General features: G+C 42.2%; 1 protein-coding gene across 2 annotated transcripts in view; it reads left to right on the top strand.

The window, feature by feature from the left end:
* Positions 1–18,963, top strand: part of LOC134336725 (caspase-1-like) — a 55,767-nt gene extending 36,804 nt beyond the window's left edge. For both annotated transcript variants that reach the window (XM_063031137.1, XM_063031138.1), the window contains exons 6-8: positions 3,493–3,621; positions 10,885–10,994; positions 18,358–18,963. In XM_063031137.1, coding sequence (XP_062887207.1) covers positions 3,493–3,621; positions 10,885–10,994; positions 18,358–18,450 — 332 coding nt within the window. In that variant the 3' untranslated portion in view covers positions 18,451–18,963. The remainder of the gene's footprint in view (positions 1–3,492; positions 3,622–10,884; positions 10,995–18,357) is intronic.
* Positions 18,964–23,786: the final 4,823 nt, after the last annotated feature.

Raw genomic sequence — 23,786 nt, forward strand, 5'->3', positions numbered from 1 at the left:
CCGATACTTGATGAAGATAGCAGACTTTGTCATCAACACATCAGTTATAATCGATACCTGTTCACAGCTTGAAGCCTGAGAAGAGTTTATTTATCATATATGCTGGGAGAGCACTAGATCCTTTTTCAAAATATTGTCAGTTTGTCTTGGTCTAGAAGTATGTTTCCTTATCCTGAGACCATGTCCCTCCTTCCAGATTCTACAATATGAGTAAAAATCTTATCAGCATCTAGCTATGAATCTTGCCACAGTCACTGCAGAACAAACATGTTCAATCTCTTCTCCCCTCATCTAAGGAATCAATTTTATGGATCTAAACTACAGTTTCCTACTTATCCTTGCAAATGGGTTCTCTCTGGAGCTCTACATAACTCCAGAAAGATCTCCTCCTGCATTCCCTTCTGAGAGAGACTAACAGCTTCCTTCCTAAATGTTTGTATGCAAAACAAGATTTGTCAATGCATTTACATTTACTACTTCTTTCTGTCTTAACAAAATTAGTTTTTCTAGTTTTCCCACCAAAGTCTCAAAATTAATATTTCATTTACAAAATACTTGTCCATTTGCTAACCGCAAGTATCTGCCACTGCAGACTCCTTACTCCTACTCCTCATTGGTTTACCTATCTAGTTAGCTTTGTACCTTCAGTAAACTTGGAGACAGTACACTTTACTTCTTCATTTTAGTCAATAATATAATTTACGAATGGATCATGGCCCAGCAAATGGTGCCTACTAATAGGCAGGAACAAAAAAACATTTGACTAACTGTGTTGAACGTTATTCCATAAATGTTAAATGTTCTGCATGTCAGCTAGGACAGTACAATTATGGAAGATCATAACTAATACTTCCACTATCACTACCGCCAACAGTTCTGGTTCCTAGGATTCAAGTTATTAGATTCAAGGAATATGGTAGCTTTTATTCACTGTAGTTGCCCCAGTAATTTATTTTGGTGATAAGAATGATTTTCTGTGCCTCACCATCCTTTAAATCCAAACTCCTGACAATCTCTGCTGCATTTACTATGCTGCAGTGTAGTCAGATATTTGCTGACTCCTCTATTATTTTTAATTTTTCCATCATAACTTCCCATCTATTTGCCTCTAAGATTTATTTTTTGTGATTCTTTTCCTTTTTGGTAATCCATTTCTCTCTGATCTAATGGTCTGTCATTTCTATAAGATACATGGCAGTCTGTTACCTCTTCCTAAAACACTTCCAATCCTTGGGTTTACTTTGCTCCTTGACCACACTATGATAATCTTCTTTTTATCTAATGGCGTCCTCAACCTAATTGGCGATAGGTGGATCAATATTTATGTGGAGTTTTGTATTTTGTGAAATTGTTGCTCGTCTACTGGCAAACCTTTTAGTTTAATTTCCCAAACAATTATACATATTTTCCTTTCTTAATCATAGAATGAATTTTATGCTGATCTTTACTCCTTAATTGTTCCCCCTTCAAACTGAAACAACACAGTGACAATTTTCCATATATACTCAGTGGCCACTTTACTGGGTACCTCCTCTACCTAATAAGGTGGCCACTGTGTGCATGCTTGTGGTCTTCTACTGGCTGTAGCCCATACACTTCAAGGTTTGATGTGCTGTGCATTCAGAGTCGCTGCTCTGCACACCGCTATTGTAACGTGTGGTTATTTGAGTTACGGTCACCTTCTTGTCAGCTTGAACCATTCTGGCCATTCTTCTCTGACCTCTCTCATTAACATGGCATTTTTGCCCACAGAATTGTCGTTCACTGGATTTCTTTTCAAATTTTTCACACTATTCTCTAAATTCTAGAGACTGCTGTGTGTGAAAATCCCAGGAGATCAGCAGTTTCTACAATACTCAAACCACCTCGTCTGGTATCAACAATCAGTCTGTGGTCAAAGTCACTTAAATCACATTTCCCCGTTCTGATCACAAACAAGAGAAAATCTGCAGATGCTGGAAATACACGCACAACACACACAAAAAGCTGGAGGAACTCATCGGCCAGGCGGTACACATAGTGGAAACACGCATCAAGAAGCACAGGAGGTGTATCTGTTTGGGTTACCTGGAGAAATCAGCGATAGCAGAACATACATTTGCAATGGCCATAGGATTGGCTTCGACAGCACAAAACTATTGTGCCACGCCAAAGGCTTTTGAGGCCACCTGGTAAAGGAAGCCAGTGAAATAAAACTAGAGGAAAAGAATTTTAACAACGACAAAGGTCTCGCACTAAGTAAGAACTGGAGTTTGACTGTAAGCAAGGTGGGAGAGTGGAAACCTGATTGGATGAGGACTAACCAATCAGGAACGACGGAATACAGGGGTATAAATACCACCGGACTGGACATACCCAGGCATCATCCCTGATATTACTGGGACTTGAGGACCTGAGTTATAGGGAAAGGTTGAATAGGATAGGATATTTTCCCTGGAGTATGGAGGAATGTGCTGAGACTTGATAGGGGCATACAGAATTATGAGGGGTATAGATAAGGTAAATGCAAGCTGGCTTTTTGCACCTAGGTTGGATGAAACTGCAACAAGAGGTCATAGGTTAAGGGTGAAAGGTGAAATATTTAAGGGAACCTTGAGTAAGAACATCTTCACTTAGAGCATGAGTTCCCAACCTGGGGTCCACAGACCCCTTGATTAATATTGGGGGGAGGGGGGGTTGGTCCATGGCATAAAAAAAGTTGGGAACCCTTGACTTAGAGGGTAGTGCGACTGTGGAATGGGCTGCCAGAGGAAATGGTGGACGTGGGTTCCATTGTGTCTGTGCACAGCTACATATCAATTAAATAAAAGCACACACAAGGGAAATGGCTTTAACTGGTGTATTCACATTGCAGCGAGCGAGTGAAAGAACAATGTGATGTGTAGGCAATAGCACACTCACAGACAACAGATCAATACACAGTGCTAAGCGGGGGAGGTCATTGCTCGAAAAGCAATAGATCCATACATTTACAGGTTCGATTGCAACATTTTGGAGAAGTTGGATAAGTTCATGGATGGGAGCGTTATGGAGGCCTATGGTCAAGGTACAGGTTGATGTTACTAGCCAGAATAACATGAATTGGATGGGCCAAAGAGCCTGTTCCTGCACTGAAGCACGCTATGACTCTAAATGCAGAATTCTTACTACTTAATCACTTACTGTACCAAACGGCAACTGATCCCCAGGCTCCAAGAACTCACCTTTATGAGAGCATCCATTTTACAGTGGTTATCCTTTACAATTTCATTGGTTCAATGTAGATAAAAAATAGTTCAATATTGCTGCAAATGATTCGCTTTTTATTTTCCATCTTAAATTAGTCATAGAGAGGGAATGTTGATAAGATTACCAGAAAGGCTGTTCCTGGTGATCCGGTGTGTTCTCATAAATAATGTTACTGAGTGGAAAAATACTAATCAGTCATGATGTGCTGTTTGTATTATTGCCACGGGTTAATCTCCATCAATAAGTTGTGCAATTGCTTTGCAGGGAACCTTGGTCACGCCTATGTCAGTGATTCAGCAACTCCTGAGCCCCACATTGATTACGAGGAAGAAGGTCCTTTTTACCAAGTACACCGGGAAAGTGACTTCATTTGTTTCTATTCCACCACACCAGGTAACCAGGCACTTCATGAATAAGTGTGTTTCACAACAGCATGACTGAGTTCATTTCTGGGAACATTCTAACTTGGTTAGCCGTTAAAGAAGGTAACAGAAAATTGAAGAGATTGGAACTGGCAGGAACCTAGAAGAAATGACAGGGATCTGAGAGATTGGACCTGTTTGAAATCTCATGTCCTTTAAAGGTTTGTTTCAATTTACCTCAATTAGGAGTGGGAGAAGTTTGTTAGCAAAAGACTAAATACTTACACCTGTCATTAAAATAATATACTTGGCTCTTAACTCAAGTGCACAGAAAGTCTACCTTGCCACAATTTAAAGTAGAACAGCTGAGTTTTTTTTTCTAGTATTTCCTATTCAACATGGTTATTACAGATTATCTTAACAGGGACTTCCAGTGTTGGAAATAGACTTTTGCCAGTTTTCAGGGATTTTATTTTTTGTGACCCTAAAAAACCTCTAAAAAGATTATAGTATTTTACATATGGTTCAAAAGATAGTTTGCGTGGCCCCTAGATCAGTGTATCAACTCAGAAAATTGGGGTCAATCACCACAAGTAGTTAGATAGGATAGATTATCACTTAGGAAGTTCCCAGGCACGCAGAGGATCACTGTGTCCTCCCTCTCCTTTGTTTTTGCCGTGCATCCTTTGGAACTGCTCTGTAACCAGTGTGGAGACGGTTCTTTAATCAACTGGATGGAGTGTTTTCTGACACCTTCAACCCCTGCTTTGACAGTCTGAAGTACCCACCTATTTCAATCATACCAGTCACAAGAAGAATGTGATAACCTGCCTCAGTGACCATCTTCCAGCAGCATTTATTGTACATCAGGGGTTCCCAACCTTTTTATGCCATAGACAGGTACTGTTAACCCCAAGGGTCCGTGGACCCCAGGTTTGGAACCCATGACTTACATCCACTTTAAAGGGGTGCTTTGAGAGGTTGATCTTGAGCATATCAACTCCTGCCTGAGGTGTGAGTTGTATCCACTCCAGTTTGGCTACCATAGCAACAAATCAAAAGCAGATGCTATTTCATTGGCTCTTCACAGCTCCGGAACATCTGGACAATGAAGGTACATACACCAGGGTGTTCTTCATTGACTACAGCTCAGCATTCAATACTATCATCCCCTCAGAACTAATCACTACGTTCCAATACCTCTGCCTCGATACCTCCTTGTGCAACTGGATCCTTGACTTCCTCACTTGCAAGAACCCAGTTGGTGTGGATTGATAAAATCTCCTCTACAATCTTCATCAGCACAAGTGCACCACAACTGTGTGCTTAGCACCCTGATCTACTCAATTTATACTTAGGACTGTATGGCTAAGTACAGCTCTAATGGCCATATTTAAGTTTGCAGACGACACCACTGTCGTCAGACCACCCTGTGCATCAATGACAGTGACACCTGTCTTCCTGATGGGCTGAAAATCTTCTGTACACATTTTGATGCACTAATTGATGTGTTGGCGAGAAAGACTCCCCTTCCAACCATGGTGAACGCACTCTGTCAGGCTGTAAGGCTGTAATCCTGTGAGGAAGATCCTAGCCAGGATTAACCCATGTAAAGCTGTGGGGTCTGACAACATACCCAGCCGTGTGCTCAGAGACTGTGCAGCCCAGCTAGCAGATGTTTTCACTGACATTTTAACATCTGCCTGAATCAGACCACTGTCCCCGCAGGCTCACCACCACTACCATCATCCCAGTGCCCAAGAAGCCGATTGTATCCTGCCTCAGTGACTACCATCCCATGGCACTGGCCTCAGGAATAATGAAGTGCTTGAACTAGCTGGTCATGAACTGCGCTAAATCCAGCTTTCCTATTACACTGGACTCCTCCTAATTTGTATATCACCCAAATCAGTCCTCTGACAATGTCATAGCCTCCAGACTTTACAAAGTCCTGTCCCACCTGGACAATGGCGTTTCCTTTGTCAGAATGCTGTTCATTGACCTCAGTTCTGCTTTCAATAAATCATTCCCCAGAAACTGGTGGGAATCTGTCCGTGTTGGGTCTCAACATTTCCCTCGTAGATCTGGATCTTGGACTTCCTGAAGAAGAGATCACAGATAGTCCTTCCTGGCAACATCCCTGGCTCCATCACGCAGAATACCGGCAGCCCCAGGTTTGTATGCTGTTCACACTGCTGGCATACGAATCTACTGCTAAATTCAGTTCTAACCACATCATTAAATTCGCAGACAACACAACCGTGGTTGACCTCATCAGCAACAATGTTGGAACAGCTTTCAGGGAGGAGAAGGAGTGGCTTGTGGTCTGGTGTAAATACAACAACCTGAGTCTCAATGTGGACAAGACTAAAGAGATGATTGTGAATCTCAGGAAGGGGTGCAGGCTGACCACTCACTACTGCACATTAACGCCTCCTCCAAATACCTCATTTTCTCCCTCAACACAACCTCTTTAGCCAAGAGAGCACAGCAGCAAATCCACTTCCTGAGAAGATGGAGGCAAATGAAGCTCCTCCCCTACCCCCCCACCCCCCCATTCTCACTACATTCTACCCGGATCGCCATTGAGAGTGTCTTGACAGCTGTATCACCATCTGATAATGGAATTGCAATGTATCAGATCGCAAGACTATGCAACAGAGAGTCAGGACTGTTAAAAACATCATTTGGGTCTCTCTCCTCCCCGTTTAGCACATATATCAGAAGAGCTACATGCACTTTACCTCCAACATGGTCAACGACCCCTCCCACGATCACTTTGACCTCCCGTCGTCAGGCAGAAGGTACCGGTGCTTAAGAACCAGAACTGTCAGGCTCAGTAACAGCTTATTTCCCCAGGCTGTTGGAGTCCTTAACACCCTGCTGCCACCCAGCACACATATCTGAATGCCCTGGTGGCTTTTTCATCTTTTATTGCTGCTGCTTCACATATTTATACTACTGCTTGCTTTTTATTATAATAGTATCTGTAACATTACACTGGTTTACATAAACTTGCACTTTACATTTTATGTCAACCTGCCAATCTTCAGGCCATGTCTCTCAGGTATTTGTGCTAATATTATTTTGTGATTGTGTGTGACTACATGTACTGTGTTTTGTACTTTGGCCCCAAGAAACGATGTTTCGTTTAGCTGTATACATATGTATGGTTGATTGACAATAAATTTGAACTTGTTGGCTGAATCAAAGGTGGTGACGAATCAGCATACAAGACGGAGATTGAAAATAGTGCCACTTAACCTCACACTCGACGTCAGCAAAAGTAAAGAGCTGAATGTTGACTACAGGAGGAGGAAAGCCTAAGTCCCTGAGCCAATCCTAATTAGGGGATTGGATATTCCTTGGTGTAATCATGACAGAGGTTCTGCCCTAAGGCCAACACGTGAATACCATCACAAAGAAGGCACTGCAACACCTCTACTATCTTCAGAAGTTTGCGCAGATTTGGCATGTCATCTACAATTTTGACAAAGTTCTATAGATGCAAGATGGAGAGCCCTTGCTGGTTACATCATGGCCTGGTATGGAAACACCAATGCGCGAAGAGAAACACCTACAAAACGTGGTGGACACAGCACAGTCCTAACAGACATATCCCTCCCCACCAGTGAGCGCATCAACAAGGAGCACTATCTCAAGAACGCAGCATCCATCGTCAAGGACTCTGCCATGAGGAAGGAGATACATGGGTCTTAGGTCCCACACCACCAGATTCAGGAAGTTATTACCCTGCAGTCATCAAGATTCTGAACCAGAGTGGATAACTTCACTTATCTCAACTCTGAAATGATCCCACAACCTATGGACTCACTTTCAAGGACTGTACAACTTGTGTTCTCTGTATTGCTTATTTGGTTATTTTTAAAGTTGTAGTTTGTCTTCTTTTACACATTGGTTATTTGTCAGTCTTTGTGTACGGTTTTCACTGATTCTGTTGTCTAGTTTTTCATTAATTCATGTGCTGGATCTTGTAGGGCCACAAATAAAAATCAAGAAAATGGGGGTCACAGGAGTTTCTGAATGCGCTATGATAAATTTACTGTTTTAATGAAATATTACTAAAATATATAAATAAAAATAAATTAAAATATGTAATTGAATTGGAACCCCAAATGAAAGTAATGGGAAAATATGCCAAATTAGGCAGCAAAACAGTTTAGCTTGTGTGTGTGTAGGGGGTGAAAGGCAGCATGTCAGTCATTATCTCTGCTCCTGCAAGACCATGCACAATTCACCGTTCACACCCCTACAGGCAGCCTGCTGAGCCCTGCTCCACATCCACCCCCAAATCACTGATTCTACAGTGAGCAGACGGACGTGACCCTGCAACATGGTCCACCAGCTAGTGATTATGGTTACTTTGTTATCGATAATTACATGTTTGTTGAGAAGCATCTATATCTAATTCTAACTGAAAGACTGCCAGAAGTTGCCAGGTTTTCCATATCAAAACCCTTATCAGAAAGTGATTAATATGGAAAGCCTGGCATAACCCATGTTGTAGTCATCTACTTGAAACAGCTATGAGTATCGCAAGCATACTGAAAATTGGGCGAGGCTGCCTGCAGCAAGGCCGGTCAGCAAGTATGAAGCAGGAGGCTGCTTCTGTTTGCATTCCTTGCCTGTGAATGTTATAATACTTATAAAACGTGACACGAAGGCTGCACTTATTGCAGTGGAGTCCTCTGCCAGAAACAACGAAACTGCAGAGAGGATAGAACATGTGTAGTCACTATCTAACACTACAGCTTCCGTTAAATTCCTGACACTTATCATATTTTGAATTATTTTATCTTTAGCGATCATATTTTGATACTTGGCATACTTAGTGAGTACACACTGTTTATTGCCAAATAGAATTTGCATACAGAATAGCATTAACAAATATTTATGGCATGTATCTGATAACTGTCTAAAAAACTAGTTTTATTTTTAGATGTATATTCAATCGATTTGCAGGAAAAACTTCTTAACTTGCAGTTGTGCAACTAGTTGTTTTTCCACATCATCCGACACTTCAACATGTCTTGATGCTGTTGACTTACTCAAGGGAATGGCTTGAATAATGTCATATGCACTCTCGTTCATAACAGTAAAACTTACAACAGAAACTGCAGGCAGGAAATATAATGGCTTGTACAACTGTTTGTGCTGCTTCAACGGTGGGAAGATTCATTGCTCATTTAAACAATGCTGTTTCTGACATTTCCTTGCATATAATGTGTCATTCACCATCAGCATTTGGTTGCAAAAAAACTGAGAGAACGTTTGCATGACACCCTTGCTCCTGTAATAATGCCTGACAACTTCATCAAATCAAATGCACTTGAAGATCATCTTTTTTGACAACTTTGTGAGGAAAGCGAAGAAGATTTTGAATGGCTATTAATACATGATGAGGTCTGATTGTTATCTAAAGGTAATTGTCTTGGTTGCTTTGTTGCACTTTAGGATAGTATTGTAGCATCTGTAAGTGATAAGCTGCTTGGAGAGCAAATTGTTGCTGCTAACTCTGACATAATTTTACCTGTTGGATATACTTGAAAAATGAATTTATTAAACAAACAGTTACAAGGAAAAATTGCAATTTCATATCTTGCAAAGAGGCTATTACTGCTTTCCTTGGAAAACTCAAACTGTTCAGCGTGATATTGGACGTCTCAAGTTTATGCAATTTTCATCACTGGCCACTCTTAAAATAGAATTGCATTGTATATCTGGACCATTTGAAACAACTGCACACTGATGTGGTATTTCAGTTCAGAGACTTGCTGGAGATGCATCTTCTCAACCGGGCGGTGGACCTATCTGGGGTCAATGTGAATGATGTTGACACCACATTGCAAGAATATCTTACTGAGCTGCAGAGTGATATAACAGCTCAAGCAAAGTCCAAACACTGCAAGCAACATTTCTGGATAACTAGTGATGTTCAAAATAAGTTACCACAACTTTGGGAGAAAGCAGAGTTGTTTTATATTGGGTTTCCCATCTCTTATCTATCTGAATGTGGTTTTAGTCAAGCTCTTCATCTGCTATCAAAAGCTCTTAACCGTGGTGATGTTGTGAAAAGAGGTGATCTTTGATTATCTTTAACCAAGCTGCAACCAGATACTCAAAAACTCGCTGGACTACATGAGTCACAAGGATCTCACAAAATACCCAAAGTAACAGTAATAAGTGCTTTTTGTTGCTGGTTGGAAAAATATTATGTGTATTATAAATAAAACATCCTATTTAGAGCTTTGAAACAGTTTTATTTTTCTCATGCATCGGTAAAATTATATTTAACATATAGCAATACCTATAACCTGTTAAAACATAAATATTGACCCTATATTAGAATACTTATTACAGTTGACCATATAAAACTTTAACAAATAATAGAGACTAAGGCGGGTTGGGGCCACAGACGTAAATGAAAGTCACAAGATGGCTATGAGCAGGGAAAGGTAGAGAACCACTAATTGAAAAAATTACCGCCAACCTTAAGCTCTTGATTTCTTCCCAGCGGGGAATGCAGTAATCCTACAGCCTTATGTAAGTTCTTCATACAGCTTGTGACAGAGCACATAGTTCTTGTTTTAGCAGTGTAAAAAGTATTGTGCTGCTTTTAAATGTATCCTTGTACTATTATTTTTGTAAGGGGTCTGAGTGTGCCTCAGACCACCTCATCGTGCCCCTTGCACCTTATTTGTTCACTTGCCCTGGACTTTCTCTGTAACTTTAACACTATATTCTGCATTCTATTATTGTTTCCCCTTTGTGCCACTCTGATATACTTATGTGAGGAATGATCTATCTGGATGACGTGTAAACTAAGCCTGTATTGCATGGTAGATGTGACAATAATAAATCCATTACCAACTAGCACAATGAAATCCAAGTCCACATATATTTTACTTTTTAAATAATTGAGTTTAATGTACAGTATATTATTCTGCTAAACTGAATATTATTCAATTAATTTTAGTGATCAGGGAAAAAAATAGATATGTTTACTTTTAATGCTATACTGTTATCTCAGGAAACCTGGATAATTTCTGAAAGTGCATGACATATATTCCATTATGTGTATCAAAGGAGGATTTTGGTGACCTTGCATAATAAACTGACAACCGAGTGATTTTACTGATGTTCTGCTGCTCATCAATGATCTAATCAACTGGCACCATTCATAAGCTGGTTCATTGTTGTGGCTTCTTTGCCCCTGGCGGTTGACAGAAATTCTCCTTTTTCAGTACTAACGCTGATGACCTTGTCTCCGCAGACAGCGTGGCCCTTAGGCATGTTGAGAAGGGAAGCATATTCATCCAGCATTTGATTGACGTTATGAGGCAAAACGCATGCAACGATCATATTGAGGAGCTGTTCTTCAAGGTAAGAGAGGACAAATAGCTTTTGCAGGGATTATTGAGATCATAGTGGGATGGGAAGCGACAAGGTAATTGCTTCATAGGCTCCAGCAACACTCCTCCTTCGAACTAACCACCAGCCAGGAGGCAGGTGGTATTTTTATTTTCAATTTGTTCTTCTCTCTGGAAAATGCCTGGGCAATCCACGGCATTTCTCAGTTCATTCTCCTGCCACAAGCAAAATCAAAGAGTGAGAGAGAAAGGAAGTCCTATTATGCATTACAGGATGCTTCCATGTCTGAGCTACTCTTAGAATATTTTGAAATCCATCACCTGCAAATTCCAATCTTCAAATGTAATCCCTCCAAAATCCAATTCTGGAATCTTAGTAATGAATGCAATTGATTGAAGATTACAGGTCTCCCTTCATTTATGAATGTTTGATTCATAGACTTCAGTTTGCATATCTTGATGATATGGGGAGGCCATTCAACCCATCAAACCCATGCTGGATCTCAGAACATTGCCATTTGTCACATCTCCTATTATTTTCCTTTAACTTCTCTTGCATGTTCATTAATTCTCTCCTAATTACCCTGCTATTCACTGGAGAAATTAACAGTACATCTGCCAGTTAACCTATCGGTACATTCTGGGTACACCAGGGGAGACAGATATGGTCACAGTGAGAAAATGTAAAACCAAACAGATAAGGCAGGAAGTAAGGTCAAACCCACATTGTTAGTGCTATATGACGGCGGCACCAACAGCTGCACATTGTGCCATACAATTGACTTATTAAGGTACTGTACATATCCACAATTTATAAAAACAGCCACATTAAGAAAGGTCACTGTCTGTTCAACTGACAGCTTCTCTAAAGTACATTGCTGTTTACAGTAGACTTTTGACTTAAATATATATTAAATAAGCCACAGATGGTTGATATAATTGACTGTGGACACAGTTGGAAATAAAATTTAATTGAGTGTGGAGCAATGCTACTCCAGGAAATGAATCACATGCTACAACGAGCAGGTACATAATCGGGAGGAAATCGAAGAAAGATTAAGTGCGTAGTTAGGAGACCAGAATCAATTGCAAGTGCCTTGAGTTTGATGAGGAAAGATGAGTGTATGTAAGGAAAAAACATAAAGGAACAATGTATCTTCTGAAAGTGGTTTGAACATTTCAAGAAATATACCTATCCGCTTATTTATTTTTCTAGTTGAAGAGATAGAGAGTGTGAGAGAAGAACTTTTTCAAAAGAATTGAAACAAGTGATTGATAATAGTAGCTACTGTCCTAAGCAAGTGAATTGAATTGAATTGAATGATCTTTATTGTCATTATACATAGGTACAATGAAGCTGTTTGGCTTCCTCTCAGGCAATTAAATAAAGTGGTAGACAAAAACAAGACAGTAATAGAAAAACAGTATTAAATAGATAGGTAACAGAAAGTAAGTTGCAGCAGCACCAGAATATCACAGTGATGCACAAAGTGCCGTTAGTGCAAAATTTGAGTCCTTGTGTATGCATGTGTCTGCTCACAGTTTCAGTCATTGTTCTGTGGGAGTGGTGTGATGGAGGCCACAGCTCTGGGATAGAAGCTGTTCCTCAGTCTATTTGTTCTGGCTTTTAGTGTCCTGAACCTTTTGCAGGATGGCAGCGGGTCAAACAGGGAGTGGCCGGTGTGTGTGGTGTCTCTGGTTGTGCTGATTGCTTTTCTCCTGAGTCTGCTGGAATAGATGGTGTCCAGTCCCGGGAGCTCCATCTTGACAATTCGCTGGGCCGCCTTCACCACGCGATGCAGGTCTTGTCGCTCAGCGGCTGTGCAGCTGGCATACCACACTGTGGCACTGTTGGTCAGGATGGTTTCAATTGTGCTTCTGTAGCAGTTAAGCAACAGCTTTTGTGGAAGTTTGGCCTGTTTCAGCTTTCTGAGGAAGAAGAGTCTTTGTTGTGCCTTTTCTTACAAGCAGCGAGGTGTTGGTGGTCCATGTCAGCTGTTTCGACAACGTAACTCCAAGGAACTTTAGGTTTTCCACACTTTCCACTACCTCTCCATGTATATAGAAGGGGGTGTGTACTCTGTCCTTTGATCTCCTGAAGTCAATGATCATCTCTTTTGGTTTAGAAGTGTTAAGGACCAGGTCGTTGTCCTTACACCGCGCCGTCAGATGATCCACCTCAAACCTGTAGGCTGTTTCATCCTCGTCCGAGATCAGGCCAACCACTGTTGTATCATCCACAGTGCACAGTGCTTAGCGTGGATGAGATGCTGCCCGTTTGGAAGAAGATACCCTCACACACATTCATCTGCAGGGATGAGAAACTACTTCAGGCTTCAAAGCTGCCAAAGTTCAACTTATTTTTCTCCTTGGAGCCATTGCTGCGGATGGCTGAAATCCTAAGCCTCTTAATCTTGACCCGAGAGCTCTAAACGAGAACTCAAAGGCCACTCTTCTAGTCATGTAGCAATCAAACTAAAGAACCTGGGCATCAGTGCTAGTTTACCAAGATGATCTTACTTTGATCCTCTTCCCACTCTTCTCCAAGCAATATTGCATAAGGAAAAACCTTGGCAACAAAGTCCTGTTCGTTGTCAACAAAGCTGCAGACATTACGTTAACATTAAGGATATGGCTAAAAACATCTAGGTTGCATTGTCGCCCCTTAATGCCATTCCATTGTTACAACCCATGTGTATCAGATGCTATAAAGATGTTTCAGGTTTGCTATCTGTTTTGAGTATGAGGCATGCATTTTGGAGTCAAGTGGCAATAACAAAACCTCAACTAGATTGTCATTGACTCTGTCAGTGCCTCTTGTGATTATATATGGTGTAGATTATGGCCAGAGTCTGCATGACTTCCATGGATTTAGGAATCTGAAAATCTCCAAGAAGGCCGATCAAGTTGATACATAGGGCAGGATTTGAGGACGCAGGCATGGATGACGTAGAAGTGTTTCTGGAATTGCCTGGTGGCAGAAGAGTTACTGATATTACATGGTGATGGGCTCAAAAACAATCTTCTAGAACTTGATGTCACAGCGGAGCAAACAGCCGCAGCGTAGCACCGCTGCTGTCAAAACAAGTCAGAATGAAAAGCCTTCCAGAGACTGGCATTCATAGCGAGAGGATTCGAGTACAGGGGCAGGGTGGTACTACTGCAGGTGTACAAGGCCTTGGTGAGACCACACCTGGAGTATTGTGTGCAGTTTTGGTCCCCTAATCTGAGGAAAGACATTCTTGCCATAGAGGGAGTACAAAGAAGGTTCACCAGGTTGATTCCTGGGATGGCAGGACTTTCATATGATGAAAGACTGGATGAACTGGGCTTGTACTCGTTGGAATTTAGAAGATTGAGGGGGGTTCTTATTGAAACGTATAAAATTCTAAAGGGATTGGACAGGCTAGATGCAGGAAGATTGTTCCCAGTGTTGGGGAAGTCCAGAACGAGGGGTCACAGTTTAAGGATAAGGGGAAGCCTTTTAGGACCGAGATGAGCAAAAACTTCTTCACACAGAGATTGGTGAATCTGTGGAATTCTCTGCCACAGCAAACTGTTGAGGCCAGTTCATTGGCTATATTTTAGAGGGAGTTAGATACAGCCCCTTGTGGCTAAAGGGATCGAGGATATGGAGAGAAGGCAGGTACAGGGTTCTGAGTTGGATGATCAGCCATGATCATACTGAATGGCAGTGCAGGCTCGTAGGACTGAATGGCCTATTCCTGCACCTATTTTCTATGTTTCTATGTTTCTAAGCTGTCAACTTCAAGGTCAAACATTCCAGCATGGTGTGCAGCATAAGATGTGGCCACATGATTGAAGATGCTCTGCTTTGACATTAGGTCCTTATGAGAAGAGGAAGATAAAAGCTACTATACTCTGACGTTCAATGATACCTTCCCTAAGACTTGTTCATCATCCACCCAGGAACTGGAAAGAACCATCACCTTCAACATGAAAGCTCCATCAAGCTCAGATTCACCAGCATCACCATTACCTGAACAGCCGTGACAACCCTGCCTCTTGCCTTCCCTGCTCCCTCCTAGACTTAGAATGCCACCATGAACTGGAAGGTGTGGGCCACCTTGCCCCTTGCACCTGCTCTGCTCTGCTGTTCCACTGAGCCTGCTGATCAGATTGCAACCTCAGCTCTTCATTCCCACATACTCTTGGTAACCTCTCACCCTCTTCTCATCAAGAATCTGACTGAATAAAATTGCCCTACTGCTAGCCTTTGTGTTGGCGCATGGCCAAGTGGTTAGGGCGTTCGTCTAATGATTTGAAGGTCGCTAGTTCAAGCCTTGGCCGAGGCAGCGTGTATGTCCTTGAGCAAGGCACTTAACCACACATTGCTCTGTGACGACACTGGTGCCAAGCTGTATGGGTCCTAATGCCCTTCCCTTGGACAACATCGGTGGCGTGGAGAGGGGAGACTTGCAGCATGGGGAACTGCTGGTCTTTCATACAACCTTGCCCAGGCCTGCGCCCTGGAAACTTTAAGGCGCAAATCCATGGTCTCATGAGACTAACGGAAGCTTATTATTATTATTATTATTATTATTATTCTGCTAGCCTTTAAGAATTCCTAAAAATGACAACTCTTTGACAGAAGGGTAGTCCCCCAACTGTGGCCTCCCTGAACTGTTTCCAATGTATTCATATGCTTCCTTAACTGAGGAGACTAATATTGAACAGAGTAGTCCAGATGTGGCCTCGTCAATGTCCTACATAACTGAAGCTGAATGCCTTCTATAACAGTATGTTATGTTCCAGATTGGGGAGTAAGTTCACAAACCATCAAAATGTCCACTAATTAAGAGTTAACCTCTGTCAGGTGTGAAACAAGGTTGTTCATCTGTGAGTATCTTCCCTTGTTGGCAGTCCAGTCAACAACCTCCACAAATAATGGTGATGTTGTACCAGGAGATCTCCTGACTATCCTAAGACATAGTTCCATTGTGTTATAGGATCATAGAGTCAAACAGCAGAGAGGCAGGCCTTTGGACTGCCACCTCTACAATGGTGAATCGTTAAGTCCGAGCTGGACTAATCCCTTTTACCAGCACTCAGTCCATAGCCTTCTAGACATTCATAATTTACCTGTTTTCCCAGATGCTTCTTAAATGTGAGAATACCTGTCTCCATCATCCTGTCAGGCAGAGCTCTCCAGAATCCAAACACATTCTTCCTCCCTTTGATCCTCTCGCTCCTCACCTTAAACACATGCCATAAGCTCAAAAGACATAGAAGCAGAATTAGTCATTTGACCCATTGAGTCTTCTCTGCCATTCCATCAAGGCTTCTTTAATATCCCTTTCAACTCTATTTTCCTGCCTTCTCCCCATAACCTTAGACACCCTGAATAATCAAGAACCTGTTACCCTCTGCTTTAAATATACCCAATGACTTGGCCTCCACAGCCATCTGTGGCATTGAATTCCACAGAATCACCACCCTTTGGCTAAGGAAATGTCTCCTCATCTCTATTGTAAAGGGATGTTCCTCTTTTCCGAGTCTGTGCCCTCTGGTCCTAGATCCCCCTACCATAAGAAACATCGTCTACACGTCCACTCTATCTATGTCTTTCAGTATTTGGTAGTTTCAATGAGATTCCTCCCCATTATTCTAAGCTCCAGCAAGTACAAGCTGGAGCCATCAAACCCTTTCATACCTTGACAACCTCCTCTGGATGCTCTACAATGCCAATACGTGTCTTAGATAAGGAGCCAAAAACTGCTCACTGTACTCCAAGTGTGGTCTGGCCAATGCTGTAGAAAGGCTCAGCATTACAACCTTGCTTTTATATTCTAGCCTTCTTGAAATGAATGCTAACATTACATTTGCCTTTCTTACCACCTTTAGGGAATCATGCACAAGGATTCTGAAGTCCCTCTGCACGTCTGATTTTTGAATTCGGTCCCCATTTAGAAAATAGTTACGTCTTTCTTTCTACCAAAGTGCATGACTATACGCTTTCCATCAGTCACTTAGTTGCCCATTCTCCAAACTGTCCAAGTCCTTCTGTCTTACTGCTTCCTCAACATGCCCTGCTTCTCCACCGATTCCATCATCCAAATCATTGACATATATCATGAAAAGAAGTGGTCCCAACACCAGTCCCTGTGGCACACTACTAGTCACAGACAGGCAACCAGAAAAGGCCCCCTTTATTCCCACTCTTTGTCTCCCACCAGTCAGCTGATCTTGTATCAATGTTACTATCTTTCCTGCAATACTGTGGGCTCTTATCTTGTTTTGCGGCCTCATGTGTGGCACCTTGTCAAAGGCCTTCTGAAAATCCAAGTAAACAACATCCACTGACTCTCCTTTGTCTATCCTGTCTGTTACTTCCTCAAAGAATTCCAACAGATTTGGCAGGCTAGATTTCCCCTCTAAGAAAACAAGCTGAATTCGGCTTCTGGTTTTAGAGACATCAGCCATGGGTCTTACTCCATCTCTGTTTGCTTTCTCTACCTCCCTTTCATTTCACACCCCTCCTCAGTCCATTAATTACCTCAAAATCCATTTCTGCTGCTCTCCTTCTCTCCATACTGGCCACCTCATGTCTCCACTCTCAGTCCTGATGCAAGGTTTTGACCTGAAATGTCAACAGCATCGTTCCTTCCTCAAATGCTGCATGGCCCACAGAGTTCCACCAGCCCAAATACCAGCATCTGCCTTACTATCTGCCCTGTCTATGTCTCTCATAATTTTTTTTCTATCTCTTAGATCCCCAACCCCCACCACCATTCAGCCTTCCTTTTTCCAAAGAAGTCAACCCCAGCCTAACCAGTTTCTCCTCATAAATGAAACATATTTTTGGTGCATACCCTCCCTTTTTCAGTGAAAACCTGCTGCCAGCTTATAAACTTACAGAGAATTACTGCCTTACTGTCTGGAGTGGATACCAGAACTTTATGTGACCACACATAGTAGCTTTCATATACGTTTAGTAAAATAGCTAAAAAGAACTTCCACATTCAAAATATTTTAAAAATAATTGAAGTTTACTGGAGAATTCAACACCTGGAGACTGCTATTCTAATAGACTAAAATATAGTTCCTATCTCCCTGTGCATCCATTTTTAGGTTTACTCTGACAGTGCAATATTATTGTGGAGAGTGAGCAAAGGAGCAATAGAGAGGGATGGGCAAGTACCCTGCTTCAGAAAAGTGAAGTATTAGCAAAGATAATGAAATATGAATGTATATGAAAATATAATGAAGGAGTATGTGACTGAATTATTAGGAATGTATAGCCTGGTGCCATGCTAAGCTTGTGTTCTGGATTCATGGGCACCATTGATACCGTTAGGACCTTTTGCTGTAAATCTCATTCGGTAACTGCAATTTCTCCTTTTTTACCCCCTCAGGTGCAGCAGTCCTTCACGGAATTTACCAGACAACTGCCTGTGAAGGAGAGAGCCACGCTGATGAAGAAATTCTACCTCTTTCCTGGTTTTTGACACTGGTTCCCGGAAGCGAACCAACCCAGAAATCCAGAGCACTGTGTTATAGAAATCAAAGTTCAGCTGAGTTACTTCAGCAGTAGAATATCAGAATATACATTGGAAATTATTTTAAGGCACTCCATAGGATGTATATTGATGGGCTGGGAAGGTCTGTGGAAAAGGAGAGGGTGGTAAACTCCACCCAGCAAGGTGAAAGGTATGAGTGGTATCTAGATACCTGAGGCCTGTTTGCCTCTGTTCTTGTTAAATTAATTGGGGGCTTTTAATTTGCTTTGATTGATTACATATTGCATATTGCTTCAGATAGTCTCAAGGACAGCAAAGTGAGTGAGTCCACTGCATCTTGTACAATTTTCAATTCTCACTGCACTAGCAGTGAAGCTAGAGCTCAGTTCTTCTGCCTGTCCGGGGGGGCAAAGGCCACCATTGCTGTCGATCCACATTCTCAGAAGAGCGATATATCAACAAGGGGTACTGGCTTTAGACACATTCGTACTGACCTTTATGAGGATATTTGTGCCAGTAGTCATTGTTCCTTGTTTATTTTTGTTTAATGTTCATTTATTTCGCCGTGTAGCTTTGTGATCTTCGCTGCTATCACTCAGGCTCATGCAGACTCCTGCCACCCGACTCCTTCGCATCCCAGGGCACACCCACACAAATACAGAGTGTTCAAAGTTCACGCAGTCAACACCAGAGATCAGAATTGAACCCAGATCACTGAACTGAGCCCAGCTCTGAGACAGCAACACTACTGTGCTGTCCCCTACAGGCTGGACAGTGAAGCTATTTGCCTCAGAGATTAGCAATTCATTGCTGAGTCTTTAATCAGAAGGAGCAGGTTGAGCTGCAGTAGTGCCTGAGGTAGTTTTAATCTTCTCTGCTTTTTCTTTCCTATATGGTTGCGTGAACTCGGCCTTTTCTCCTTGGAGCAACGGAGGATGAAAGGTGATCTGGATAGAGGTGTACAAGATGATGAAAGGCATTGATCGTGTGGATAGTCAGAGACTTTTTCCCAGGGACGAAATGGCTAACATGAGAGGGCACAGTTTTAAGGTGCTTGGAAGTAGGTAAGAGGAGATGTCAGGGGTAAGTTTTTTTACGCAGAGAGTGGTGAATGCAGGGAATGGCTGCACGGTGGTGGAAGCGGATACGATAGGGTCTTTTAAGAGACTCCTAGATAGGTACAAGGGGCTTAGAAAAATAGAGGGCTAGGTAATTTCTAAGGTAAGGACGTGCTTGGCAGAGCTTTCTGGGCCGAAGGGCCTGTATTGTGCTGTAGGTTTTCTATGTTTCTATGTGAGTTCAACAATCCCCTGGGGTTCAGAAGAATGAGGGGCCATTTCATTGAAACAGAAATTCTTATGGGGATTGACAGGGTAGATGCTGAATCACTGTTTCCCTTGGCTGGAAAACCTAGAACTAGGAGTGAGGACAGGATCTTTGCTATTAGAACGGAGGGTTGTAGAGACTTATTTCTCTACACGTGGAACTTCAGAATTCTCTACAATGCACGCTTCAAGTATATTCAAAACTAGATGTTTACACACTGAAGAAACCCATGGATATGGAGATAGGGCAGGCCATGATGTGGATGTAGACTTTCAAACTTGATTTATTAGAAGTATGCTCTAGAGGAGTGTATAACCCCACTGCTCCTCCTCCTCTTCCAAGTCTTTGTTGGTCCGTACGTAAACTCTGCTCACTTGACTTAGTTCCATATATGTTGAATATTCCTTGCTTATAAAAAATATAATTGAGGTCAGTCTTTAAAACTCCAATTTATAGAGTCGTAGAAAAGTACAACACGCCCTTTGGCCTATCGAGTCTGTTGCGAAACATTTACTCTGCCTACTTCCATTGACCTGCACCGGGACCATAGCCCTCCATACCCCTACCATCCACATACCTATCCAAACTTCTCTTAATTGTTTAAATTGAGCTCGTGCTGGCAGCTCATTCCACACTCTCACAACCCCCTGAGTGAAGAAGTTTCCCCTCATGTTCCCCTTAAACTTTTCACCTTTCACCCTTAACCCCTGGCCTTGAGCTGTAGTCCAACCCAACTTCAGTGGAAAAATACCTGCTTGCAGTTACCCTATCTATACCCCTCATAATTTTATATACCTCTATCAAATCTCCCATAAGTCTTCTACATTCCAAGGAATCCTAACCTATTCAATCCTTATAACTCAGGTCCTCCAGACTTGAAAACATCTTTGTAAATTTTCTCTGTACTCTTTTCAACCTTATTTACGTCTTTCCTGTAGGTATGTGATGTGGCTTGCTTTTCAGGAGCAAATGGAATTCCTGTCATTTGCTGCACTTAATGGAGGAAACAATCAGCCAGATTTCACTTTTAATAAACCTAGAACCCTAGTTCGTATCTCCTTATTCTTCATTTCCCATACAAAGGAACTGGACTCTCCCTTAACAAATTCTATCAGCATTTTGAACTTCTCAATTATTTCATTTCTCAACACCCTGTATTCAAGGGATACAAGTCATTTGAAACAATCTTTCTTCAAAACTTAACCCTCTAAGTAACTCTGGTGTCTTGCATCATACCAGTCCAGAAATCTTTTATGAGGTGCTATGCACAAAGCAGAATATTGTTCTCCAGGTGAGATCAGAATAAGTCTCTATTCAATGTTTGTTTGAACAGTATTTGGAACAAAAATAGAGACAGTCATCTGTTTCCTTGTGCTGAAAAATACATTCACTCATTTGTTGCGTGCGTCAAGTTAAAGGGGTCAATACATGTCTTTGCCAGAAGAGGGCAGTCACTACTCAAGCTTTGCAAATGTGTAATGGAAATAAAAGACTGCAGATGTGTCATTCTGCAGGAAACAAAGCACTGGAGGAACTCAACAGGTCAGGTAACATCTACGGAGGAAAATGTCAACTGTCCATTTCCCTCGATTGATGCTGCCTGATCCTCTGAGTTCCTCCATCGCTTTTCAACTGTGAATATTTGTGTGTGTGTGGCTGTTCTTAAGGTCCATATTGAGCCAATTGAGTGGTCACTGACATGAGCAGCTGATATACATTGTTGCCCTGTACTGAGGGCCCCCTCCCCTTTTCGTTCTACTCAGTAAAACTCATTGATTCAGTTAGTAACAATTAACTGCAAATTCACAAAATCAGCAGAGGCAGTATCTCAGATAATCGAAAGTGGAAAATTTTGTGGTTAAATCACTCACTTTTGCTGACATTAAAATACCTCAGTAATAGTGAAATCTGATTTGAAATATAGGCATTATTTAGATTGTTTCAATTTTAATGATATTGGAAGATTGATAAATCTGTCAACATGTTTTACTTTTTGAGAATAATAAAATGTTTCTTCTTTCCTAAATATGTGTTTTATTATTTTGCAGGAAGAAATCTCTTAGAGCATGAGACATAAGAGCAGAAGTAGGCCATTCAGCCCATTGAGTTTGCTCCACCATTTGATCATGACTCATTCATTTCCCTCTCACCCCGTTCTCCTGTCTTCTCCCCATAACTTCTCACATCCTGACTAATCAAGAACTTACCAACCTATGACTTAAATAGACCCAAAGACTTTGCCTACACAACCACCTGTGGCAACGAATTCCACAGATTCACCACCCTCGTGCTATAGAAATTCCTCTTCATCTCTGTTCTAAACGGATGTCCCTCTACTCTGAGGCTGTGCCTTCTGGTCCTACATTCCCCCACCATAGGAAACATCTTAACACATCTCTTTTTAGGCCTTTCAACATCTGATAGGTTTCAGTGAGATTCCCCCCCACCCCATTCTTCTAAATTCCAGCGAGTAAGGGCCAGAGCCGTCAATCACAACCCATACAATAAGCCTTTCATTCCTGGAATCATTCTTGTGAACCACCTCTGAACTCTCTCCAATGTCAGCATATCCACTCTTAAATAAGGGGGCTAAAACTGCTCACAATACTCAAAGTGAGGCCTCACCAATGCCTTATAAAGCCTCAGCAATATATCCTTGCTTTTATATTCCGGTTCTCTTGAACAGATGCTAACATTGCATTTGCCTTCCTCACAACTGACTCAACCTACAGATTAACCTTTAAGGAATCCTTAATGAGGACTCCCTAGTCCGTTTGCACCTCGGATTTTTGAATTTCTCCCCATTTAGAGAATAGTCTATGCTTTTATTCCTTCTGCCAAAGTGCATCACCATACACTTCCTGACACTGTACTCCATCTGCCACTTTTTTGCCCATACTCCTAATCTGTTTAAGTCCTTCTGCACCCTTGCTGCTTCCTCAACACTACCCGCAAACTTGGCCACAAAGCCATCCAAAACACTTCACAGGCAACATAGAAAGGAACCGACACTGACCCCTGCAGAACACCACTGATCATCGGCCGCCATTCAGAACCGTTTCCCTTTATTCCCACCCTTTGCCTCCTGCCAATCAGCCAATGCTCTATCTATGCTAGTATCTTTCCTGTAATACCACAGGCTCTTAAGCATGTTAATCAACCTCATGTGGCACTTGGTCAAAGGCCTTCTGAAAATCCAAGTACACAAAATGCACTGATTCTCCTTTGTCTATCCTGCTTGTTATTTTTTCAAACAATTCCAACAAATTTGTCAGGCAAGATTTTCCCTTAAGGAAACCATATTGATTGTGGCCTATTTTATCATGTGCCTCCAAGTACCTTGAAACCAGATCCTTAACAATTGACTCCATGTCATGGGGGGGGGGTGCTGAAGGTGGACCCAAATGCAAGACACAGACACTAAAGTACTAGGAATTGGACTGGACTAGAGTTAGGGATGGGACTGGACACAGACTAGGAGCTGGGACAGGAACACAGACTTGGGCTAGGATTTTGGCTAGGAAAGTGGGACCAGGATGAGGAACTGGGAACTAGGAGCCTGGGTTTGGACTCCGAGCCAGAGACTGGACAAGGACCCAGAACTTGGGTCTTGACTGGGTCTCAGACCCCAGAACTAGGCAAGGACATGACATGGCTACGGGACTAGACATGGCTTGGGTTCTTCGAGGCTTGGCTACGGGACTAGATATGGCTTGGGTTCTTCGAGGCTTGGCTACGAGACTAGACGAGGCTTGGGTTCTTCGAGGCTTGGCTACGGGGCTTGGGTTCTTCGAGACTTGGCTAAAGGACTAGACGAGGCTCGGGTTCTTCGAGGCTTGGCTACAGGACTAGATGAGGCTTGGCTACGGGACTAAACGAGGCTTGGGTTCTTTGTGGCTTGGCTACGAGACTAGACGAGGCTTGGGTTCTTCGAGGCTTGGCTACGGGGCTTGGGTTCTTCGAGACTTGGCTAAAAGACTAGATGAGGCTCAGGTTCT

This window comes from Mobula hypostoma, chromosome 23 (genome assembly GCF_963921235.1).
Source record: "Mobula hypostoma chromosome 23, sMobHyp1.1, whole genome shotgun sequence".
Taxonomy (NCBI): Eukaryota; Metazoa; Chordata; class Chondrichthyes; order Myliobatiformes; family Myliobatidae; genus Mobula; species Mobula hypostoma.